The sequence below is a fragment of the Tamandua tetradactyla genome, chromosome 2 (genome assembly GCF_023851605.1).
Source record: "Tamandua tetradactyla isolate mTamTet1 chromosome 2, mTamTet1.pri, whole genome shotgun sequence".
NCBI classification, from domain to species: domain Eukaryota; kingdom Metazoa; phylum Chordata; class Mammalia; order Pilosa; family Myrmecophagidae; genus Tamandua; species Tamandua tetradactyla.
This window is the reverse complement of record NC_135328.1, coordinates 141619557-141644563: the sequence shown is the minus strand read 5'-3', so window position 1 is coordinate 141644563 and position 25007 is coordinate 141619557. Positions and strand designations below refer to the sequence as shown.

General features: G+C 43.4%; 1 protein-coding gene across 3 annotated transcripts in view; it reads right to left on the bottom strand.

Annotated features, from left to right (window-relative positions):
* Positions 1-24525, bottom strand: part of PPP1R14C (protein phosphatase 1 regulatory inhibitor subunit 14C) — a 103576-nt gene extending 79051 nt beyond the window's left edge. The window contains exons 1-2 of one of the 3 annotated variants that reach the window (XM_077149242.1): positions 24439-24525; positions 20250-20661 (exon numbers count right to left, since the gene is read on the bottom strand). In XM_077149242.1, coding sequence (XP_077005357.1) covers positions 20250-20501 — 252 coding nt within the window. In that variant the 5' untranslated portion in view covers positions 20502-20661; positions 24439-24525. Of the gene's footprint in view, positions 1-19611; positions 20080-20249; positions 20662-24438 lie in introns of those variants that run through there. The other 2 variants (XM_077149243.1, XM_077149241.1) reach the window with 2 other exon arrangements.
* Positions 24526-25007: the final 482 nt, after the last annotated feature.

Genomic DNA, 25007 nt, shown 5'->3' with positions numbered 1-25007 from the left:
GAGGAGGGACAAGCCACGCAGCAGCAGGCTGAGAGGTGAGCAGAAGTGAGGAAATGGGGACAAAGACTGCCGATGAAGACGCTGTAGAACCTGACTGAAGAGAGAAGGAGAGGGAAAGGGGTCTCTGTGTGTACTGCAGTATATGTGCCTGTTGAGGTATAATTTACTATGATCAAATGCATACATCTTAAGTGTACAGCTCTGGGACTCTTGAGAAACAGGAGAAGCTGCAGATGCAGGAGAAGGAAGTTCCTGAGTGGGTAGAAAAGGGCTCCAGAGCATGGGTATAAGCAGTCTCCTCTTCCTAGCTAACTTCCCCCCTGCTCTCATGTCTGAGCCCCTGCTCACAGAATGATGAGATGGCAGTACCACCCTCTTCAGAGACCACCTTTCCACCCAAAAAGATGACCCCAACCCTAATTTCCAAAAGTGTTATCATGGCTTATCCTGAAAATGGAAGAAAACAAACAAGAACAAACATGCTGGCTTATTTTTTCTTAATTATTTACAATTAAAAGTTTAAAAGCCTGCCTTTTTCAATAAGAGAAGATGGCAAAAGGACCACCCAAGTTGCTCTAATCCTGGAAAGCCCAGTGACAGGAGAGGGCTCACACGGTTGAACAACAGGAGGGCCTTCCATCCAGGAACAGCAACGGGCAGGGGGCACATGCCCACCCCTTTTAAAAATAACTTTCAAGGGCTCGTTTCCTGGACCATACACCCCAAAAAATTAAATAAATAAAATTTAAAAATAATAACTTTCAAGTTATTTAATAAAAATAATACTGCTCATTGTTCAAAGCAGATGGATGAAATAAAAATCACCCATAACACCAGAAAAGCACTATTACTATTTACTACACATCTTCACAGTCTTTTTTTCTAAACCCATATAAAAGATATCCCATTGTCACGGCCAGGTTCATGTGTCAGCTTGGCCAAGTGGTGGTACCTATCTGTCTGGGCAAGTGCTGGCCTGTCTGTTGCAATGAAGAAAATTTCATAGAATTAGATCATGATCACATCAGCTGCATCCACAGCTGGTTCCATTTGTAATCAGCCAAGGGGAGTGTCTTCTGAAATGAGTGATGCTCAATCTAATCACTGGAAGCCTTTTAAGGAGGATTCAGAAGAGACAGGCTCTCTTCCTGCTTTGTCTGGCAAGCCTCTCCTGTGGAGTTCATCCAGACCCTCCCCTGGAATCGTCGGCTTCAGAGTCTGCCCTGCAGATTTTGAACTCTGTGTTCCCGCAGTCACGTGAGACACTTTTATAAATTTTATATTTGCAAGTGTTCCCTATTGATTCTGTCTCTCTAGAGAACCCTACCTAATACACCCATGGAAAAGATTTTCATCCAGAATGCATGTTATCTATCACCACTTAACTCAAATGTGAAGAGTAGCTCATGTTTTTGTAGTGTCCAAGTAATCCTCTTGAAGCAACCTAACAAGAAGATTGTCCATTCTGAGGTACTGGCTTTATTATTCCATATTCATAAAATCTGGTGTGTAACCACAATGTGTACTCAAACCAGAAACCCCACCTAAAACCTTCAAAATCAAAAACTTCATAAAGCCTCTGCTCCCTTTTGTATCAAAGAATGCACCTTTAATTTTAATATATGTATTACAAGACAGATTAATGATGGCAAAAAAAAAAGATAGACATTGCTAACAGTACTTTCATAAATATCCTAGGCTTTTCCTTACATGATTTTTAATGTTATTAATCCTCAAAATATCCCTGAAAAGCATGTATTCTATAAAAGGGGAAATTAAAGTAAGCCAAGGGTGATGACCTTGGCTCATACCCCTCTGGAATTACAGGTGGAGGTTGAGAGGGATCCTGTCCCATCTTTCCTGGCAGGAAAGGGGTTCACCTGCTGTGTTAAAGTCAGGGTTTTCTAAAGAAACAGAACCACAGGAGAGATCTGTAAATATGAGATTTACGAATGCATCTCACATAACTGTGCAATGGAAGAGTCCAAAATCCTTAGGGCAGGCTGTAAAGCTGAAGGCTCCAATGAAGGGTCTGGAGAGGCTTGCTGGCTGAAGAAGGAGTGAAAGTCTCTCTTCTTCCTTAAAAGCCTTCAACTGATTGGATTATCTCATTGTAAGAGACATGCCTTAGCTGATCTCAGATGCAGTCAGCCACAGCTGCATACAGCTGATGATTTAATACACCAGCCTTCCGGTTTATCAACCAGCCACAAAATATCCTTGCAGCAACGGTCAGGCCAGTGCTCGCCTGACCAGACCTGGGCATCATCACCTGACCAAGTTGACGCCAGAACCTATCCATCACAACCACCCTCCCAGAGAAGTGGGAGGCCGATCTCCTTACCTTCTAAAGAATCTGTGATCACAACCACCAGAAGATCAGAAATGAGACAAATTATTTCCTATAACCAGCACGAAAACATCTTTAGGAACTTTACCATTTATTTTGATTTTTCAAAGTGAGGTCAGGAGAAGGAAGATATCCAAGTGACTGAACTCCCTGAGAGGGGCAAGAGATCCAAAAGGTGCCATCACCCATGCCTACTGTCCCCCTGCAGAGCACTCAATCTTTCATCCCCAGTCCAGGGAGCAGCAAATGCCTTAGTCCTAACGATCACCATGTAAATCTCAATTTAATTTTACTAAATGTTTCAGAGTACCTGTATTTCATTATTTACCCTGCTTCACAGTTTGAAATTGTTTTATGTAGGCAATTTATAGTGAAAAACTTCACTTTTGTGTGGATTGAATGAGACTATCTGGCATACTTTGCAATTCAGTGATAATTAACCTAGCGCCTCATTTTCTTTAGAATGATGAGTTAACTCAACCTTGGGAACGTTCACTCATCAAATGCAGCCCACCCTCCCTCTCTGAAGTTTAGAAGTTTAGCACGGGGGTCAGGTTTTAGGTGTCACTGTCAGTTCAATGCTTATATCACCTCAGGCCAGCTGAAGGGACAGCTCCTCTGTATACCTAGACACACACAGGTTTCCTTTATCTGAACATCCACCCATATAAACTGCTCCTGGTATAAGATGAATACATACTGAACCATCTGGGTTTGATGAAGAAATGGAATATTCTGGCTTGACAAATCCACTTATCTAAGAATGACAATACATGTTATCTTTTCAGCTGTAATACTTGTAGGCTGTTTCATTATAGCAAGCATAATCATGATTCAGCACCAAATCAATGACTCATTTTCTTCTGACTTGTTATAAAGCAACCACACCCCAACCCAAACATGAGAAAAAACAGGTGACCAATTAGTATTGTTATGGAGAGTATCAGCTCACAAGATTTTATTATAACAGCCATCTTTGCCAATCGAAAACTGGGCACCCTACCTGCTTGGCTTGACACAGATTTGGTTCAATTGATATTCATAGAAACGAATGAAGCAGCTACTTCGTTTGTACTATTGCCAAACGAAATACAGGAGGAATGATATTAACAAGTGAATGGCCACAGCAACTTAAAACTTGAACAAAGACATCCTTTGGCATAAGCAAAAGTTTTAAGGCTTTTTCAAATCTTATTTAGAATAAGCTTTATTACTCTATACATATCATGTCAAAGCTAATACCTGGTACTTTCAAACACATAGGATAGAATGTGCGCTGTCTCCTTATAGCTTATTTAGAGTCACTTTCTAACACAAACTCCACGAGATTGAATTGGAGCCAATTCCATCTAAGTAGATGGATGGAGAACATAAGGACCCCCTTACCAACCACAATCCAAGGGAAAAATAGCACACCCACTGAGATACATTCTTGAACTAATGGATTTGGATTTTTCTAAAGAAATAACTGAATCCTGTAAATGATTCATCTAAGAAATATCCTAAAACTGTAAATGGCTCAATTACAATGAAGTATATTTGAAATTGCACCATATAAATGAAGCAGAAAAGGCTTGCCCAGGGTACTGGTTGGCATGCTAAAATACAAGTGCTGGAAGTGACCAGGAAATCAATGTAAAGGCTGAGACTGCTGTTTCCAAGAGTTGCGTCTTCTCCTTCTCCTTCTCCTTCTCCGTTGTTTAAACCTGGACATATTACTAAGTCCTCTGTTCTAGTTTACAAGCTGCCAAAATGCAATATTCCAGAAACAGAATGGCTTTTAAAAGGGGGAATTTATTAAATTGTAAGTTTACAGTTCTAAAGCTGTAAAAATGTCCAAATTAAAGCAAGGCTATAGAAATGTTCAACCTAAGGCATCAGAGAAAGATACCTGGGCTCAAGAAGGCTGAAGATGTTGAGGGTTTCTCTCTCAACTAGAAAGGCACATGGTGAACATGGTGATGTCTGCTAGCTTTCTCTCTGGGCTTCTAGTTTCATGAAGCGCCCCCCGAGGCATTTTCCTTCTTCATCTCCAAAGGTCTCTGGCTACATGGGTTCTAGTGGTTCTCCTGGCTCTTTCCAAAATGTTTCCTCTTTTAAAGGAGTCTAGAAAACTAATCAAGACCCACCTGTAATGGGTGGAGTCACATCTCCCTGTAATCAAAGGTTAATACCCACATCTCTGTGGAGATAATCTAATCAAGTTTCCAACCTACAGCGCTGGATAGGGATTAAAGGAAATGGCTGCCTCCACAAGATGGACCAGGATTAAAACATGATTTTTTTTAGGGTGCATAATCCTTTCAGACCAGCACATCTTCTGAGCCTCAATTTTCTCATCTTTAAAATGGGGTAACAATTTGCATCACAGCTTTTGTGTGGATTGAATGAGACTATCTGGCATACTTTGCAATTCTATCCTTATACACAATAAGCAAATATTATAAAAAGCAAAATATTCTGCTTTCTACTTCCCACTAGACCCATCTATGAAAAATCTTGGTATTTTTTTCTATCCTGTCACGTTAGTTCTAAAACTAACTATAATGTGACATCCAGGAATAAATTCTCCAGTGAAAACTAATTTGTTTAGCACAGATTTATTCAGCCTCTTACTCAGGCTAATTTGTACACTTCACACTTTTTTTTTTAATTCTCTAAAGCAGCTGTGATTTTCCCTCTCAAGTGCTCATTTTACATCTCAACACAAACCTTTCTTAAGTTAAATTAAATAACACCATTAGTTAATTACGAGCTGCCAAGATAAAGGGCAAATAATAAGAACAGAAAAGGTTCCTCAATGGCCAATATTAGAAATTATTTGACTGAAATTTTTAGTTCAAATATGCCAGCTCTTCTCAAACTTTTTAATTAAATGCAAAAAAAAAAAAGCAGAAAGGGCGTCTATGAGTTTTTATAATGTTGGATTTCCAATTAAACTTGGAAGCCAACAGTTAGGGGGTGGAGTAGGAAGCAAGGGGAGGAGTAGTGTTTTAAAAAAAAAAGCTTCTCAATCTGATCCTTACATTCCCACCCCAAGTCACAAATACATGAGCTATCATCTCAAGTGAAGGATGGCTACACTCCTACTATAGCTAAAGGAAATTAGCTGTGTCAATTCAATGACATGTTCATGAGGTAGTGCAGTTCTTGTCTCAGGCTTAACTTGAAAGAAAGAGACACTTCTATTTCTGCTTTCAGTCTCAAGCTCTCTTTATAAATCTCACATTCTCCAACTGGAGGCCAGCTTTACCATAGAAGCTCTGACAGTTACAGTTTAAAAGTCTTAGACCTCTCTCATTTTTTCAGAGGAGAAAAAAGCGCCCCAAATTAAAACCCTACCATGAATATGACTTGCCAAGGTCATATAGACGGTAAGTAATAGCCAGACTAGCCCTGAGTTACACAACCCAGGCCCCTTTCCACGTCATCAGACAGAGGGCAGACCATTCTGACTTCACAGAGCCAAAAAGATCCCCTAACCCATAAATCTCGCCCTGGTTTACCAATTCCTGAATTCTAGCTGTTAAGAGATTACTTTCTATTACTTAAGATCTTATTTCCTATTAAAATGAAAGATTATTAAATTATATGATATTTAATTATCATATAATTTAATTATATTTCCTATTAAAAAGAATGATAATTATATTATATGATAAATTCATTGGCGTATAATGATTTACATTATACGCCAATGAATTTATCACATCCTTCCCTGAAAAGAGGCTTGAGTAAAAGAAGAGGTACTCAATCATACATTTAAACAGCAGGAGAAAAATAGGGAAAAGTGACAGAATTTGTAAGCTGCCAGAATACAATATACCAGAAATAGAACGGCTTTTAAAAACATCAATTTATCAGATTGCAAGTTTACAGTTCTAAGCCCATGAAACTGTCCAAACTATGGTATCCAAGGAAAGATACCTTGGTTCAAGAAAGGCTGATGGATCCAGAACACCTCTGTCAGCTGGAAACACACATGGCGACGTCTGCTAGCTTTCTCTCCTGGCTTCTCATTTCATAAGGATCCCCCGGGTGTTCTCCTTCTGCATCTCCAAAGGTCTCTGGCTGTGTGGACTCTGTTGGTTCAGGTGGCGCTAAAGCTTTCTCCAAAATGGTTCCCTATTAAAGGGTTCCAGTAAGCTACCCCACCTTGAATGGGTGGAGACACATCTCCATGGAAACCATCCAATCAAAAGTTACCACCCACAACTGGGTGGGTCACAGCTCCATGGGAATAATCAAAAAGATCCCACTCAGTAATACTGAATGAGGATTAAAGAACTTGGCTTTTCTGGGGTCCACAACAGATTTAAATCGGCACAGTACTCAACCATACATTTAAACAGTCGGAGAAAAACAGGGAAATGTGACAGAGTATGCAGGGTGTTACCAGTCAGGATAGGTTAGGTTATAATACATAAGAAGTAACTCTAAATCCCAGGTGCCTTTGCTACATGGTACACACAGGTTGACAGGGCTCTGAGCATCCCAACCCCTCAGGGTTCCAGGCTGATAGAGGTTACACAATCTTATGATACTGCCATCTCTACACACATTTTCGGGGTTCACTCCTGCAGGGGAAAAAGGAAACTCAAAAATGGAGCACCAATAATTAAATATTTTGGTCGAGAAATGGCCTGTCACTTTCACTCACATATCACTGGCCATCAGAGGAGGCACGCTGTCCCTAACTTCAAGGATGGGGGGGGGCGGGGAATATCGTCTTCCATAGCCACAGGTATGCAGAGAATCGGGTGCGGGGAATGTTTGCAATGTCAGCACAAAAGGTAAATAAAGCACTGAAGACAAACTGCCTATTTCTTATTCACCTACTCTCCACATGTCCAATAACCCTGATCCAAACCTCCTATTCTTGGCCAATCCTTCCCATACCTGCATCCTTTAATTATCCTTTTTTCCCTCTCTTCTAATAGGTGCTAAAATAAACCATTTTTTGAGCATTCTTTATCCTTCAGATGTGCACGGATATTTATAGAGCATTCACTAGATGCCAAGAACTGTCTGGAGATTTCAGAATTGAAACCCACAAAAGCAAGGACCAAACCTAGCCGGTTCACAGCTGTATCCCCAGTCCTTAAGACCCAGCCTGGCCCACACTGTGCACTGAATGGATTTACTGAATTTATTGAATGGGACATAGTCCCTGTCCTCAGTCACAGGGACACTTCTGACCCTTCTCTACCGTGGAGAAGGCTCCATTCATTCTCATACTTTTTTTCTTAAACGTTTTAAAAAGATGAAGGTTCTTATTCGCCTTTCTGGAGCTATGTAAATATCTGTTGAATGAGTGAGTGAATAACTAACTATTCCTGCCCTCCACACTTCCTTCCAGTTTCCAAAAGGGAAAAGTCCCGTCCTTTATCATTCCCCCCCCAACCAACCTATAAAGTGATTGATTTAGAGACTAATACACACCCTAGTCTCTCCCTAGGATTCTCTAAGCTTTTATACAGTGGAACAGATTTCCCAAATGCCAGCGCTGACTATGAAAAACCCGGAGGTATTTATTGGCCAGAACTTTGAAGCAGAGAATCCTGGCTTTCGATTCCTGTTCCATTAAGACCTGTGTGAACCTGGCACTCACTCCAAATTTCATCTACAGATGGAAAAGCACTCGATGCTTCACAGTATAAGCTAGCATTTCCATTCCCAAAGAAATGGGCAATTTCTGTTTAAATAAGATAGTATTCTTGTATAGACTGAAAATGTAAAAATACAGAGAAGAACAAGGGAAGGTTTCCCATGCAGACTCTCGGCACCCAGGCCTCTGTGCTTCATTTCATGTCATCTTCCTTCCAGTTCACAGGCTCGAAGGATTGCAGGGATATAATTCATAACCAAAAAGAAGAACCGTAAGTTCGAGTCAATGGCGAAAGCGCAGATTTACATACAAGCAAAGTCAAATCGAAAGAATGCAGTTAATTTGGCGTCCATCGTTTGGAAATGCACAGCATGAGGAGGAAAGACCTTTGCTGCTGCCTTTGGGGCCAGGGGCTTTGTCACCAGACCGACAACCAGGTGTGGGCGCCTGAGCACAGTCACCGTGGACGCACGGGGGGGGTCCTGCACTCAGGTCGCGGCAGCTCCGGGAGGAAATGGAGGATTACACCGCACGTGCCAGGCGGGCCTGTCAACCAGCCTGGCTCCAAGCAGCTTCCCAGAGGAGGCGCCCCCTAGTGTGAGCCTGAAACAGGTAGGAGGAGGCAAGTAATGATGGGGGGTGGGCGGGCCGCCGGGGCAGAAGGGGTTCTGGTGGAAGCAGAAGCAGGTGCGAAGGGCTTCCCTCCTGACCCATGTCCGGAGAAGCAGGTGGCACTGCACTCCGCCCTGAAGGCTGGCTGCAGAGAATGACCACATGGATCTGGGTTTTAGGAGCTCACTCTGGGGTGGCGGCTGGAGGCAGTGAGCCAGACAGCAGCTCCATTCTGACTCTACCATCTGAGAGTCTGTGGGCACTGACCACAGCTTAAGCTCTCGGCACCTCGGTCTCTTTACCTCCCCGTGGGGTTACTGTGAGGATGGAGGGGAGCTCATGGGAGAGGCACACAGAGGGAGCTTAATAAATGCAGCCAAGGGGCAAGAGTTTGCCATCAGGGTGACCTTGGACAGGGACAGGTAACAACCTCTTCTTCCACCATCAACTGATGACGACACCAGCCACCTCTCGAAGTGATTCTGAGGACTGTCTGAGATAAAATGTATAGACCACCTGGCCCTCAACTCAGAGGTATATTAGTGTAGAAACTGTAGAAGTCGTGGTCATAGCAATTATAGTGGTGGTGGAGGCAGTGGAGGTGGAAGCAGAAGGAGCCGTGGTCAATTAGGGACACCAGATCAAAGTGCCTATTGGGCCAATACAGGTGTGAATCAGGAAGCACCAGAGGAAAGCAGTGGCAGACTGCACAGCTATGAGATGTGGGCGTATCAGGCCTGCAGGTGGGTTGGGTGTGGCAGGCAAGGAGAGGCAGAGGGAAGGGTGCCAACAAGTCTGGCTCAACAGCTGTGGCTAGCAGCCTGCCATTCACTGAGAGAATCCAGGAAGAGCAGAGGTTTGCAAAAGACAATAAGGAAGGGGTGCACGGGTGGTTCAGTGGTAGAATGCTCGCCTTCCACGCGGGAGACCCGGGTTCAGCTCCCGGACCATACACCTAAATAAATAAATAAATAAATAAGACGAAGTTCATTTCCAGACCAGTTGACGCTGAGGCAACTAAGGGTAGTTGTTCATCTCAAAGCTGCCTGAGTACGCCTGGCACTCAGAACACGGATCTGGGCTAAAAACACAGCTTTGGAAATTGTCAGCTTTGGAGGCAGCTGAAGCCCTGGGAACAATCATAACACCCAGAAAGCACCAGCAGGAATGAAAAGAACAGAGAAGTCAGAGTAGGGGCTCCAAAAGACAAACTCTGGCATCAGCACTACTGAGGAGGAGACCTGCAGGTAGTTGGAGCAAGAGGAAGAAATCCAAGAGACAGGAGAATTTCAGACCCTGAGGGACAAACAGGAGGGTGCTGCTGTAGGATAGGGGAGATCACAGGAAAATTCCCTTGAAATAACAGTTGATGAAGGTTTGAAGCAGCCAAGGCATGTAAAATGCAAAATAAAATCATGCATGCAAACAAAACAACTTGGACTTAATTCCTCCCTCTGTCTCAAAAGAGATGACTTCACTAGGAGAGATACAAGCAGGGCAAGATAAAGCCTGGCACACCCCATGGGGCCAGTCGGTTCCAAAATAGGGAGAAAACAGAAGACGCACAGGGCAGATATGTATCAGAGATGGGAGCAGCAGGTGGAGCCAGGGGGGCGGGGGGGGGGGGGCACCAGACAAGCAAAGGAAAAGAGGGTGTGTGGAAGATCTAGGAAGATAACATCTGCAAAAGAATTTTCCACATCCAATGGATTGGTAGGTTGCACCAATCAATTAGTGAAACCTACTATAACTTGCCAAACCCCAACCAAAACCATTCTTGCCAATCCTAAAGAACTCCTAGGGCATTACATAAGATTCTACAAAGCTCTCATGTACTAGGGTAACTTTCCAGAAACCTACAACCTCCAGGTGGGTCTCTGGACCAGATAAGTCCTGAAATGTAGAGGGCCCAGCCTCTCCAGAACATCAACTAGTTTCATCCCTCTATCCCATATCATGATAGTCCCTTCCAACATGAAAAAGTTAGAATGGGCATAGCCCAAATACCCCTAAAGAGTGGGAGAAAGATTAAAGGTGCTGGTGGAGTTATACAGAGAAGTTAGGGCTTAACAAATGAGTATGAGTGATGAATCATTATATTGATATTTATTTTAGTCTTCAGTATCTTGAAGTCAAAATCTAAAATTGTGAAATCGTAACCCATACCAAACTCTGAAACCTGTTCTAGTTGCTGTGTTGTGCTTTGAAATTTATTGCTTTTTTGTATATACATTATTTTTCACAAAAAAGTAAAGAAAAGAAAACATAACAAAATCAATTAGTGAAGGTAGGTGTATTTTTCAACAATGTTGAAACAAAACAGTGGTGATACAAGGACATAATATGGAGTATGGTCACAAAACCACAGATCAATTTGTTTCCTATGATAAAAAAAATACCAATGAATTCAATGATATTAATGCAATGACTTTTAAAAGGCTTTCTGAAGATTAATCCTTCTTTAGCCATTCATTCATTCATACAAATGCTTAATGGTTAAAGAAATGTGCTCTTCTGAGGACATCTACAAAGAAAATTAAGACCATTCCTTTCTTCTAATTGTATATGAAAATCCATCTAAAATGAAATTCCTCATTTTAGAATGGGGAATGTTCTAAGTAAAAGGAAAATAATAGAGAATATTTGCCCATATTCAAATTCAAACAGACACCAATGCCTCTGACTCCAAAATACAGGCATACCTTGAAGGCACTGCAGGCTCATTTAGTGACCATCACAAAAAAAGTGAGTCACATGAATTTTTTGGTTTCTCAGTACATATGAAAGTTATGTTTACACTATACTGTCATCTCGCAAATGTGCAATAGCATTATGCCTAAAGCACAATATACATACCTTAATTTTAGAATATTTTATTGAGAAAAAAATGCTATCATCTGAGCCTTCAGCAAGTCATAATCTCTTTGCCAGTGGGGGTGGGGGGGTGGGGGATATCTTCCCTTGATGTTGGTGGTGCTGACTGATCTGGGTGGTGGTTGCTGAAGGTTGGGGTGCTGTGGCCATTTCTTAAAATAAGACAATAACAACATTTGCTGCATCAACTGACTCTTCTATTATGAAAGATTTCTCTGTCGCATGCAATCTTCTTGATAGCATTTTACCCTCAGTAGAACTACTTTCAAAACTGGAGTCAATCCTCCCAAACTCTGATGCTGCTTTATCAACTAAATTGGTGTAATATTCTAAATCTTTTGTTTTCATTTCAACAGTGTTCACAGCATCTTCACCAGGAGTAGATTTCATCTCGAGAAACCACTTTATTTGCTCATCCATAAGAAGCAACTTCTCAGCCATTCAACTTTTATCATGAAATTGCAGCAATTCAGTCCCATCTCCTGGCTTCACTTCAATTCAAATTCTCTTGCTGTTTCCACCACATCTACAGTTACTTCATCCATTGAAGTCTTAAACCCCTCAAAGTCAGCCATGAGGATTGGAATCAACTTCTTCCAAACACTTGTTAAAACTGATATTTTGACCTCCTGCCAGGAATCATGAATGTTCTTAATGGCGTCTATAATGGTGAATCCTTTCCAGAAGGTTTTCAATTGACTTTGCCCAGATCCATCAGACGAATCACTATCTATGACAGATATAGCTTTATAAAATGCATTTCTTGTGACTTGAAAGTTGATATTTGATCCATGGGATACAGCAAGGATGTTTTGTTAGCAGGCATGAAAATAACATTCATCTCATTGTATATCTCTATCAGAGTTCTTGGGTGACCAGGTACATTGCCAATGAGCAATAGTATTCTGAGAGGAATCTTTTTTTCTGAGCAGTAGGTCTCAACAGTGGGCTTAAAATAGTCAGTAAACCATGTTGTAAGTAGACGTGCTGTCATACAGACTTTGTTGTTCTATTTATAAAGCACAGGCAGGTTAGATTTAGCATACTTCTTAAGGACCGCAGGTTTTTCAGAGTGGTAAATGAGCATTGGCTTCAACTTAAAGTCACCAGCTGTATCAGTCCCTAACAAGAGTCAGCACATCATTTGAAGCTTTAAAGCCAGGCATTAACTTCTCTCTAGCAAGGAAAGTCCTAAACGGCATCTTCTTCCAACAGAAGGCTGCTTCATCTTGAAAATCTATTATTTAGTATAGCCACCTTCATCAGTTGTCTTACCTAGATCTTCTGGATAACTTGCTCCAGCTCTACATTAGCATTTGCCTTCTTTTCTTGCTCTTTTATGTGACAGGAAGGGCTTCTTTCCTTAAACTTCATGAATCAACCTCTGCTAGCTTCAAACTTTTCTTCTACAGCTTCTTCACCTCTCTCAGTCTTCATAGAATTGAAGACAGTTAGGACCTTGCTCTGGCTTAGGCTTGCCTTAAGGGAATGCTGTGGCTAGTTTGATCTTCTATCAGACCACTAAAACTTTCTCCTTATCAGCAACAAGGCTGTTTTCCCTTTCTCATCATTCCTGTGTGCACTGGAGTAGCACTTTCAATTTCCGTTGAGAACTTCTCCTTTGCATTTACAACTCGGCTAACTGGTACAAGAGACCTAGTTTCCGGCCTGTCTTGGCTTCCAACATGCCTTCCTCATGAAGCTTAACCATTTCTACCTTTCGATTTAAAGTGCAAGAAGTTCAGGTTTTGTTTGAACACTTAGAGGCCACTGGAGGGTTATTAGTTGGCCTATCTTCAATACTGTTGTATCTCAAGGAATAGGGAGGCCCAAGCAGTGGGAGAGAGATGGAGTGGCCTGTCAGTGGAGCAGTCAGACCACACACATTTATTGATTAAGTTTACCATCTTATGGGCATGGTTTGTGGCACCCCAAAACAATTACAATGGTAACATCAAAGACCACTGACCACATATCACCACAACAGATATAATAACAGTAAAAACGTGTGAAATATTATGAGACTTACCAAAATGTGTCACGGAGACACCAAGTAAGCACCATGCTATTGGAAAAATAGTGCCAACAGACTTGCATGTGTCAGTGTTGTCACAAACCTTCAATCTGTAAAAACACACGATTTCTGCAAAGTGTAATAAAACAAGGTATGCCTGTATTCATACATCCTTCCCCAAGAAGATGTAATGCCTTGTTTTCTCACCATCTTTTCCTCATATCATGGAGAACAATCAGCAGTTAATAGTAGGTTTCAGCCACAAAACTACTCTGACTGCACCCCACTATGTCCCAGGGAGTCCTCACAAAAGCCCTGCACAGAGTGAGGATGATTTCCATTAAACATATGGGGAAACTGAGGCTTGGAGAGGTTAAGGAAATTGCTTAATCTATGCACCTACTAAATGATGAGGCCAGGATACAAATTCAGGCTCATCTAGCTTCTGCTGCTCTGAATTTCCTTATCATTGGTCTACCAATGATAACGTCTAAGTTAGGTGATGGTGATGACAGATAAACAATTACTGTTCAGGTGCTCTCGTTGGCCTCAGAAGCTCGTGGCTATAAGCTCACTGAGCTCATCCTTGCCAGATCACAGGGCAGGCAGGTGTACTCTGCACAACCCACCAGCACCCCAAATCACCCAGGTGAAGAGGCCCCTGATGGAATTGGAGAGAAGCCCATTGACCAGAAGTAGATCCAGATAAGGAATTTTAATGGCCATAGATTTTTTTTCATATGCTGTATGACGGGATCACATTTCATTCTTTTTCCATGTGAATATCCTGTTATTACAGCACCATTTCTTGAATATTTTGTTTGTTTTTGCTAGTTTGTTTGGGAAGTGCATGGACTGGAACTCAAACCTGGGTCTTCCGCATGGCAGGCGAGAATTCTACCACTGAACCACCCTCGTACCTACCCCCAGTATTTTGATGTCCTTTTTTGTTTTGCTTTTTCCAGGATCCACCAATTGCATTTAGACTAAAGTGTAAGCATTCAGAGTGGGAAAAAAACTCCATATCACATGTTATTTCAAAATTATGTCCCAGACCTTGAGAGTCTGTGAGGGTATTGTAGAGGTCCCCAAGGGGATCTGTGCCAAGTACAGCTTTCTTGTCTTTGGTAATTTACAGTGCTTTTGTCCACAGCCTTAATTTTCAAATTTTTATTCCTTAATACTCCATAGACTGAGTTTGTAAAGAGGAAAAAACTTGAAGCATGGTTTTGATGAAAAGCCTGTTCTCAAATACCAAATAAATGAGGATCCACCAAACAATACACAAGAGGAGGTCTGAGCAGCAGTTTCTGGCTTCCCCCAAGCTAAGAACAGAGAAGGAAAATATGCTCATTTGATATTGCAGATTGGGAAACTACATAGAAAACAAGGACCAGAGCTGTAAACAAGAGGACTTAACAGTACAAGGACAAACCCTCTGATGGTGTAATACACCTACACAGGATGCAGTCAAGGAAAAACTCACAGCAGCTGCATCTGGGGAGCAGACAATTTGGGGGGTTCCCAGAAGGGGCTGGGCTCTGTCCTGCCTCAGGTAGCAGCACGGAGCAGTGGTCAAGGTGTGCCTGACTTTCTGGCCACTGCCCTGCTCAGCCACAGCCAGCTGAGACTTCTTTGAGTCTCAGTTTCCCCCATCCAGAAAAAGAGGCTATCAGCAGGTGGTTACTACAGTGCTCAAATGTCAGCTAATCCTGTTACCTATGTTTAGGCTTTTCCCTTTATCGAGCAGTTTTGTTTTTTTTTTTTAATTGCAGGTCACATTAAAAGCAGTTTATAGAATCACAAACAGCATTTTTGGCAAATAAATGGAATATTGTATCTAAATATTAATGAAGTCATATTTTATATTACTTTCATAATTTTTTCTTAAGCATATATAGCAACAAATAAGTATTGCTTCTTTTATGTTTTTTTAAATAGATTAAATTTTTTTTACTTTGGTGATGTAATTTATTACATTAGCACAGACATGTTTGTTGGAATTGAGCATCCTTCCTTTCTTCCTTTCTTTCCTCTGTGTCTCTGGCTCTGTCTCTTTCCCTCTCTGGTCTGCAAGCTTCTTTTTCTACACAGTTTTATTGAGATATGAAGTATTGCTTTCCAAATCTCTGTTTTCATATGCTGAGGCATCAGGCTGCCAGGTAAAGTATATTTCTTTCTGAGGGTCACCGTTAAAAAAAAACTTTTAAAAATACTGTTTTACAGGATAGGGATAGTGAGGAACAGGGAAGACTGAGAAGGTATGAAATGACAGAAATCACTTTTTATAAAGCAGACAGCTGAAGCAAAGCAAAGACCTTCTCAGTGAACATTCCAGATCACCCAGCAGTAACCCCAGGTGCACACTTTGTACTTAGGGGGCTGCTGGCATTTCAACCATCTGAGGCTAGCAACATACTTTCATTTCCAAAGCAAACCAAATTGCAAAACTGGAAGTATAGATGTTATCTTGATGCCAAGCAAGATTAGAAAAATTGATATGCCCTACCCAGTAGGTAACCTGGCAACACTTGTAGAAGTAGACACTATGGTCAGATTTCAAATGTCTTCAAAAGCATCAGTGTTCGGAAAAGATATGAAAATGTCTTAAAACAGGAATCCCTGAGTGTGGGCATAGATTAAACCTCATTTAATACAATTTCTAGCTGAAAACCTCACTACCTATATAAGCATTCCTGTGAGATGCAGAAATTGAAAGATAACTAAACCCATAACTAATCATTTCAGAATCCAATAAAAACATGTATCCATTTATCCAAAAGGATGTACAGTGAGGCAAGAGGTGCTGTAGTCCCGGGCTCATCTTCACCACACCACCCTCCTCTAGTGGCATGAAGATTCCCTGGGGACAAGTGGACCTGCCTCCAGAACATGGGTACCTCCACCTCGTTTTAGGCTCTGCTCCAGGTTCCCAGGGCCCAAGAATTCCCTGATCAACCACCAAGCCATTTCCAGAGCATGAATAGGCCCCACTCAGATCTGTCCTGGCCACTGGTGTAAGCAGCCTGAGGCTGGAGGGATGAGTAAGGAGCAGTGGAGGGTGTGGATGGCCTATAGGTAGCACATGGATGGAGCAGGGTGTTCATGAAAGTGGGCACAGGGCAGATTCTCCCTGCCCATTCCAGTTCAGAACGCTGGAAAGTCTGAGGATTCTAAATGCATACCCTGCTTTCCAGGTCCTGATGAAGATAGGGTTGTCAAGACAAGTGGACAGAGCCAACTTTATATCAACACTTGTTAGTTCAATTCATAACTTTTAAATACAGAGAAACACAGTACATGGTCTTCTATTTGTTCTCGTGCATGGGACCCTGCAAAGTTACAGGGCATGGTAACTAGCCCGTGGGCTCAGAGCTACACAACCTGAATTCATAGCCCACTCTGCCATTCACCAGCCACGTGAGCTTGACAAAGCCTCTCAATCTCTCTGTGCCTCAGTTTCCTTATCTACAAAACAGAGATAATAATAGCACCCTTCTCAGAGGGACATTGTGAAGATTAAATGAACCAGTGCGTGCAGAGTGTGTAAACAGTACCCGGGACATATCATAAGTACTCCAGAGGGTTAGCTATTATTAGACCATTCTCCATACAAAGCTGGTGGGCGCTGCAACCTTCTAGATAAGACCACAGCCAAGAAGTTGTTCTGCATATTTCTTCTTTCCCACTCCTTTCTAATTTTAAATATCATGTTACATACCCCTCTGGAAGATGATCATTTTCTAATCTGAAAAGGACATGTCATCTGACTGCTGACCTTCCAGAGACAACTTCTGGAATTAAGTGTGTGTCCATCGACTCCCCCAACTCAGCCAAGAACTCAGGTCCCGGGCCACTTGAAGTTGGAACTTTGCCAAATTGGTTTTCTGCAACTAATTTCATCTGATACACAATGGAAAACATTACCAAATTTAAATGTAAAAGGAGCACTTCCTAATTTTCATGTTCATAAAGTACAAAGTCATAAACCAGGGTAGGTCCTTCTAGATTTACAAGCCAGAAGCTGAATACTCAAAACTCTCAGCAAGGAAAGGCTGGCAGCCAAGAGGACTCAAAGCTAAAACCAGACCCTGGTTTTAGCGGAGAAATAGATCAGAAAGACACTTCTCTATTTGCCACTTATTTATTGATCCCCCATTTTTTTTTTTATTATTAATTGATAAGGTGCTATCAGCACATTAACCATCTGCTTACAAGTTGCCAACAGCCTTCTCAATGATCCCTATTTGTTCAGCCTAAAAGAACAGAACAAACTATTGAAGAGAAAAACCTGACACATTTTAAGGACATTCAGGCAGCACTTAAAGAGCATCTCGTATTATTTCACCACACGATCTCTCTTCCAAATCTCGATGGGTTTGTTATGGGTTGAAGGTCTAATGACCTGAGAAAAAAAAGTACAAGGAAAAGATTCAAGGTCATACTGACCCTATAAAATAGGGACTTAACCTACATATTCAATATAGTGAAAATTCAAACGTCATTTTTTCCCATTTATTCTGAAGAATTTTTTAAATATCTGGTTTGCCAACCTGCAGAGGGGCTGACACTCTTTCTAGTGTCCTCAGCTACACAATCAGTCTCCCATAAAATGAGCAATGCTGAAGCATTCATTTCAACAGTACTCTTCCCAATAACTCAAATCTTCTCCAATCTCAAAATGGAGTATAAAGGCCAGTATGAAATAAGTACCATAATCTTGCTTAATTGGATTCTGACAGGCAAGACCGAGCACATCCACGGGTACTCTAATAGTAATCCCATCTCAACCAAATATGGTGCTTCCTTAAAGAGTTTCACCAACTTCCTATAAAAATCCCATGAACATGTCCTATTTTTGCCAGTTTTTATTTATGCAATTAAGTTGGCCTTTTAGAAGAGCTGGGCTGGAGAAACAATATATTTTACAAGCCCATTAGTCATGAAGTCAAGCTTCATTATATCGCAATCATTCATCAGTAGTTAATAAAGAGAACGTTATTTCCCTGTGCAATGAGAATGTCAAAGAAAATGTTTGTTCACAAGAGACCATAAAATGTGTGAAACAGAGAAATAATCCCTTTAACATTGAAAACCATTGGTAGGTAAAGCCAATTAGTTCACTTAGCTTCCTTTCTTTTACACAAAAGCATGGCAGTTATATGGGCACAGACCTGGCTTTTACTCAGAAGCCACATCCTTAATAATTTATCCTTAATTCTTTGGAAAGGCCCAGCCTTTCTATATCTACTCCTTTAAGAGGAGAATATTTCATTTAGAAGTACTGTTATTGAAGACTCTCGTGGGAGATCATTTTGACTTCCTTCATTTTTCTGGCATACCTTAGTTGCTGCTTATGTTCGATCTCAACGGCATCACCATCAAGTCAGACTGGTGTAAATTCTCAGCTCTGAATTGTGGTAAGTCCTCTTGACGCCGCAGAAGGGATACCAGAGCGCAGCCTGAAGTCGGCGGATCCGGCTCATCCCGCGCACCCCCCACCCCGTCCGCCCTTCCCAGGGCCCTTCCCTTCTTCCCCCAGGCACCCCGCCGGGTTGCCAAGACTCTCATTCTGAGCTCGACGCGGAAGAACTGAGCGTGGAGAGGGAAAAGAAAGCTGCTTTCTACAAAGCCCCAAGGTGTGCTGCTTGGTGATGCGAGGACGAATTGTGGGGACAGACGTCTGGATGCCTGGAGAGCGGAAGGTGTTCATCTTAGGGTTTCCATGTGGCATTGAAGGAACCAAGGGGGTCTCTGAGACACCCCACCCCAAACACTCTTCTCCTGTCTGCAGCTTTCAGGCTCTCTCCCCTCGCCTTTCTCCAAAACCTCGGGCTACCAAATCCCAGCTGGGAGTGCAGGGCCCGCTGGCTGCCGCTCCCCAGCCGCCGCCCCTCCGAGACCTGCCTAGGTCAGCAACAGGAGAACCAGGGCGACCCCGCTCCGCGAAAGCACCGTGCTGCCCACGAGCAGCCGCGCCCCGGGCCCCGGCTCTAGCCCCAGCAGCGCGTCCCCAACGCTGCGCCCGGCGCCACATGGCACCCAGGGGAGCACGCCCGGCACCCAGTGAGTCCTCCGGGTCTCGGAACAGGGCTGTGCGCCGGAATCCCCTTGCGCAGAGGGCGAGGGCGCCCCAACCCCGGCCCCCGGTACCTCGCAGTCGTACAGCCGGCCCAGCTGCTCCACGATCCACTCCTCTAGCACCAGCCGCTTCCGCAGCTCCTTGCGGTCGTACTTCACTGTCACCTTGCCCTGCGGGTGGCGACGCGGCGGCGGCTGCTGGGGAGCCGGCCCGGCCCCAGGCGCCGGGGTCCCGGGAGCCGCGTCCTCCCGCGGGGAGCCGGGGCTCGAATTTGGGCCACCCCGGGGACTCTGGAAGAAGACTCGTGCTCCCCCGCCGCCGCCGCCGGCTCCACCGGCCCCATTGCTGCCGGTCGCCACCGACATGTCCGCGCTGCCGGCCGGAGGGTGGCCGGAGCGCAGCCGGGGCTACCACCCCGCCCGGCCGGGCTGCGAGGCCGCCGCACCTGCTCCTTCTGCGCGCGCCAGCGGCTGGTGGGGGATCGAGGATCCGGACTGGCGGGAGGACCAGGAGGAGTAGGGGAGGGAAGGAAATAGGGAAGGAGGAGGGAAAGGAGGAGGGAGGAGAAAAGGGAGGGGAAAGAGGAGGAGGAAGGGGAGAGGGAGTGGGGAGAGGAGAGGGAGGGGCGTGGAGAGGAGGGAGTGGAGGGGAAACGGGAGGAGAGACGAGAGGATGACCACCCTGTAGACGCTGCGGACCCTCGGCTCACCTGCCTCGCGAAGAGAGAGGGCGCGCGGGAGGTGCGTGCAGAGGCAGGTGGGCGCGTGTGGAAGGATCCTACTGGGTCCCGGGCAGCGGCGGTTTTCCACCCGGTGTCCGCCAGTCCTCTCGACACGACAGCATGAGGGGGGTGCGGGGGTGGGGGGAGATAGTTCTTCCCGGAGATTCCTCTGCTCCCTCCTCCCTGGAGGGCGGAGAGGTCCTCCCCGCCCCACCCACCGCCCCAAACGCACATTCCCATCCTTGCCACAATTGCTGCCCTCGCCACTCATGGACTGTGAGAAAAATTGACTAGGAGGGTTCTGTGTGAACAGTAGTCACCACGCCTCAGGAATCGTATTCAGGCCACTTTTTCTTTCCTTCCAAAGTGAATGTTACATCATAGGCAGAGCATTCCGATGCTGTTATGACAAAAGACAAAAGACTTGGGGTCACCAGGAGAGTAAAGGGTTCTCTGAAAGAATCTGTGACAGTTTGCTAGCTTTACATTTCTAGTGTTGCCTTCTCTGCACAGTCAGCTTTCCGCTCTGTCAATACCTCTTCCAAACAGCCTCTTTTTACTCAGGAAAGCAACTGCATGAATCCACCTTTACTTGAAAAAAAAACCATATAACCCAGATGGTTACAAATGAATGCGCCTATTATAAGGTTCGGGGCAAAGAGATGGGGAGGGAAGTTAGGAAACTGTGGATGCATGGTATCAAATTATAGGGAGACCCTAATCCATTTCGTTGTCCATAAGGATGCATGTCTATGGAAGAAACCGGAAGATACTGCAATTGTTCAAATACATGTAGGAGTTCTCATGACCATTACATTTTTTTAATTAAAAAAATAAATGAATGTGGGCTGATAGGTCATCTCATCTTTTCTCTTTGAAAATAAAATAAGTAATTTGCAGCTACTCAAGGAAATTTCTCAGAGATGAAATAGCTAAGTGGTCTCTGAAAACTTTGTACCATGAGAAGATTTTGTCTGGGATTCCAGCTTGGAGGCTGTGGGAACGCAGAGGCACTAAAAATAAAGAAGTAACCAGGAGCCTCCTGCCCTATCTTGGGCTCTGCAGGCAACTATGTGCTGGTTCATTCTACCTAAGGTTCGCCTTTGTTTCCTAGATTTGGGGTTTTCCTGCACATGCCTGAGTAGGGATTTTCCCGAGGGCTGAATGCTTGGAGCTCATTCTCAGAGCAGGGCAAGCCTTCCGCTGTGAAAAGTAAGAATGTAGTTGGGGTGGGGGGTGTGAAAGAGGGTCTGGGACTCCACCCTTAGGGGAAGTGGTTCAAGCTGGAAGACCTGCCCTGGTGGAAGGAGTGTGTCATTTAGAAGGTGAGATTCTCACAAACTTATTGTGGACAAGGGCACTAGAGTGACCATAATTGGCCCCTGGAGACCACCACCTAAATTGCCTCTACCCCTACCAGCCTGAGACAGCTAATCGTTATCCTCTTTATCCTCATGCTCTGAACACATACTCTCAATGAAATGGGCCTCTGTCCACAAGGAAGAAGAGGAGGGAGGGAGGGAATCAATGAGATTGATTCAATGAGAGGCCCCCACGCAGAATCAAGCTTCTCTCTGCAGACATCTGGCCCAGAGCCAAATTAGCTAGCACTAGCTTTAACCAACCGAACTAATCCAGAGAATTTTAAGCAAAACAAAACCAACTAAAATTGTAGTCAATGGAGGAAAAACTACATAAAATATCTACCCTCATTCTGGGGCTGGGATCTAGCAATCCCAGTTATTTTGAAAATGGTGCCTGCAGTCTAGTAGGATGGCAGACAGTGGGGATTCCTTTGAGTCTTTGGATAATTCAATCATTCTAGAAGAATTTTTTAAAGTTTATAAAAGTCCATGAAATTATTTTCGAGAATGTCTTGTGTCAGTTTTTTTCTCAGCAGTTAAGATGCTTGTGACTGTGCTTAAACTCTGCTCTCACTTACAACTTCAAAACTGAAGGCACTGAGAAAAATTTCAAAAGAAGTTTAGGGTTTAGGCGTCTTAACTTGTAGAAACTAGCCAGCGAGAATTCAGTCTGCGTGCAGGTGTGCTGGCCTTCAGCTACCCAGATGAGTCAACGTGACTCTGCAAGTAGGAGCTGGACTAGCAGTGACAGTTTCTCTTCCTATAAATCCACTTGCTCTACCCAGAGCACAATTTACATTTGAAGTAATCACCATAATTCCCTCCCCACTCCACACACACACACACACACACAAACACACACACACACTTTTAATTCAATGTTTGAATAATTACAGCTCTATGTGCAAATCTTGACAAACACTACCTTTGCAGAATTCCAAAATTGAAGACAACAGATTTGAGAATAATGTAATTATGGATTTATTCCCAAGGCCACCAGAGACTATTTAAATTCACTAAAACCAAAGATGTTTCTCAACTATAACATATCTCTCTGTGTATGTATATAAATATATATTTGTACAAGACAAATGCTTTCATTTTTAACCAGTTCAGATAAGTTTTATAAAATGCTGGTAAAACAAAAACAATAAATAGTTTTGGTGAATTGAATGGTCTGGGTATGTCCTAGAATGCAAGAGATGAGTTTGTACCTTAAGGTATTACCTGCTAAGGGCAGGTTAGTTAGGCCATACCCTTTTCTTTCACAGCTGTTGTTTTCTTAGTTGGGACATTTTCTAATAGCTTGCTGATATGGGGGAAAGTTTTCTAGAAAGTATATATATCCCTCATCTGTGAATAAGACCTTTATATCCAAAAGTTTATTAGCTGAGATGACTCGATCAGAGATCCCAGGTGTGCAGGTTTGAAAGGATTTATGTACCCTAGAAAAGCCATGTTTTAATCCTAATCAATCTTGTGGGAGCAATGGTTTTTCTAACCCCTATTCAGTACTGTAGGTTGGAAACCTTATTAGATTATCTCCATGGAGATGTGACTCAATCAACTGTGGGTATTAAACCTGATTAGATGGAGATGTGTCTCCACCTATTCTAAATGGGTTTTGATTAGTTTACTGGAATCCTGTAAGAGAAGTATTTTGGAGAAAGCTTCAGAATGCTGTGGAACCACAAAGCAGAGAGTCCACAGCCAGCAACTTTTGGAGATGAAGAAGGAAAATGTCTCCTGGGGTACTTCATGAAGCAAGGAGCCTGGAGAGAAAGCTAGAAGATGCCACTGTGTTCACCATGTGCCCTTCCAGCTGAGAAAGAAACAATGAATGCCATTAGCCTTCTTGAACCAAGGTATCTTTCCCTGGATAGCTCAGATTGGACATTTCTATAGACTTATTTTGATTGGGACTTTTTCTCGGCCTTAAAGCTATAAACTAGCAACTTGTTAAATTCCCCTTTTTAAAAGACATTCTGTTTCTGGTATATTGCATTCCGGTAGCTAGCAAACTAGAACACCAGGGAAATCAGAATTAAATAGTAATGTTTATCCTCTCAGATGTGAATTCCCTTTATCCCTTAAAGACCAGAAGTCACAATAGTTGTATAACACCTGGTAATCGTCCTTGATAATTTTGTCAGTTATAGCCTTGTGGCCCACAATTCTGAATATAAATATCCTGAGTAATAAATATGGTGATAAGGCACCATATTTATTTGCTGAAAGATTGATAAGGCAAAATGATCAATCAAAAGTAATTTGAAGTCTGGTTTTCATCAGAGAAGATGTTTACTCTGTTCTTTGGGATTCTATCGGTTACCCGCAGTATTTTTGGTTTTCGGCATGCAGCCCATCACTTCATGGTCGTTTAAGGAGAGACGTCAGCAGTGTTGACGTGGACATACCCCTCCCTCATGAGGACAGGGACTGGATCTTGCTGTCCCCTCGGGTTTCTCCAGTTCCTAAAATGGAATGAGGAAATCCCCGCACCTGTGTCTCATTATTGATTGACAGAGTCTGTCGGGCCTTCTGAACCTGCCACCGGATTGTCAGCTCCTGGAGAAAAGGAGCTGATCCACTAGAGTTGTTGTCCCCAGGAACAAGTACAGCACTTAGCACACAGAGGGTGTCCAAAAACTTGTAAATGAATGAGACCATGTCCACTTCTGGCTACCTACCTAGTTTTTCTCTTGAACTTTCGATACAAATAGACAAAAATGCAGCTCTCTCACCTCTCTCCAAGAGGAACCCAATCTGGTGGTGGTTATTTTAAGTAGTAGGAAGTCACACTCATCACTTACTTTGTTCCTTAGCAGAAACAACTGTCCCCCAAGTTCTCCCATGAACTGAATCTCTGATCAGTGCTTCCTGTTCCTATATTGAGCTTCTTGAACCAAGGTATTTGGTTACACCCCTGTTTATGAGACAGTGGCTGAGGAGTCAAGTGTGAGATCAGATTGTAATTCCAGCTCCACCCCCAGGTGGCTGTGCCACCAGCAAGTCAGAATCTCTACAGAGATTTCTGAGCTGACAAAGCAGGAAGCCTGCTAAAGGCTGTCACCTAAGGCTGGATGTGGGGAAGGACCCGTTTTTCCCCAGGTTATTGTGTCCCAGGGCCTGGCCCGCTGGCGCACACCAACACACACGGATCTACAGCTTTCGCCACCTTTGGCTCTCCGTGTGAGCCTGATAGCACGCACACTGGGCTACACCTGTCTGGCAAAACCAGTCTATACCACTGGCCACACAGCAACATCTGAATTCCATAACACCCCCTCAACACTGACCCTCAATTTCAGCACTTATCTTACTGTGGACCAGCAATAGACAATTTACCAGCTGGCACTGGTTCAGAACCACCCTCTGCAAA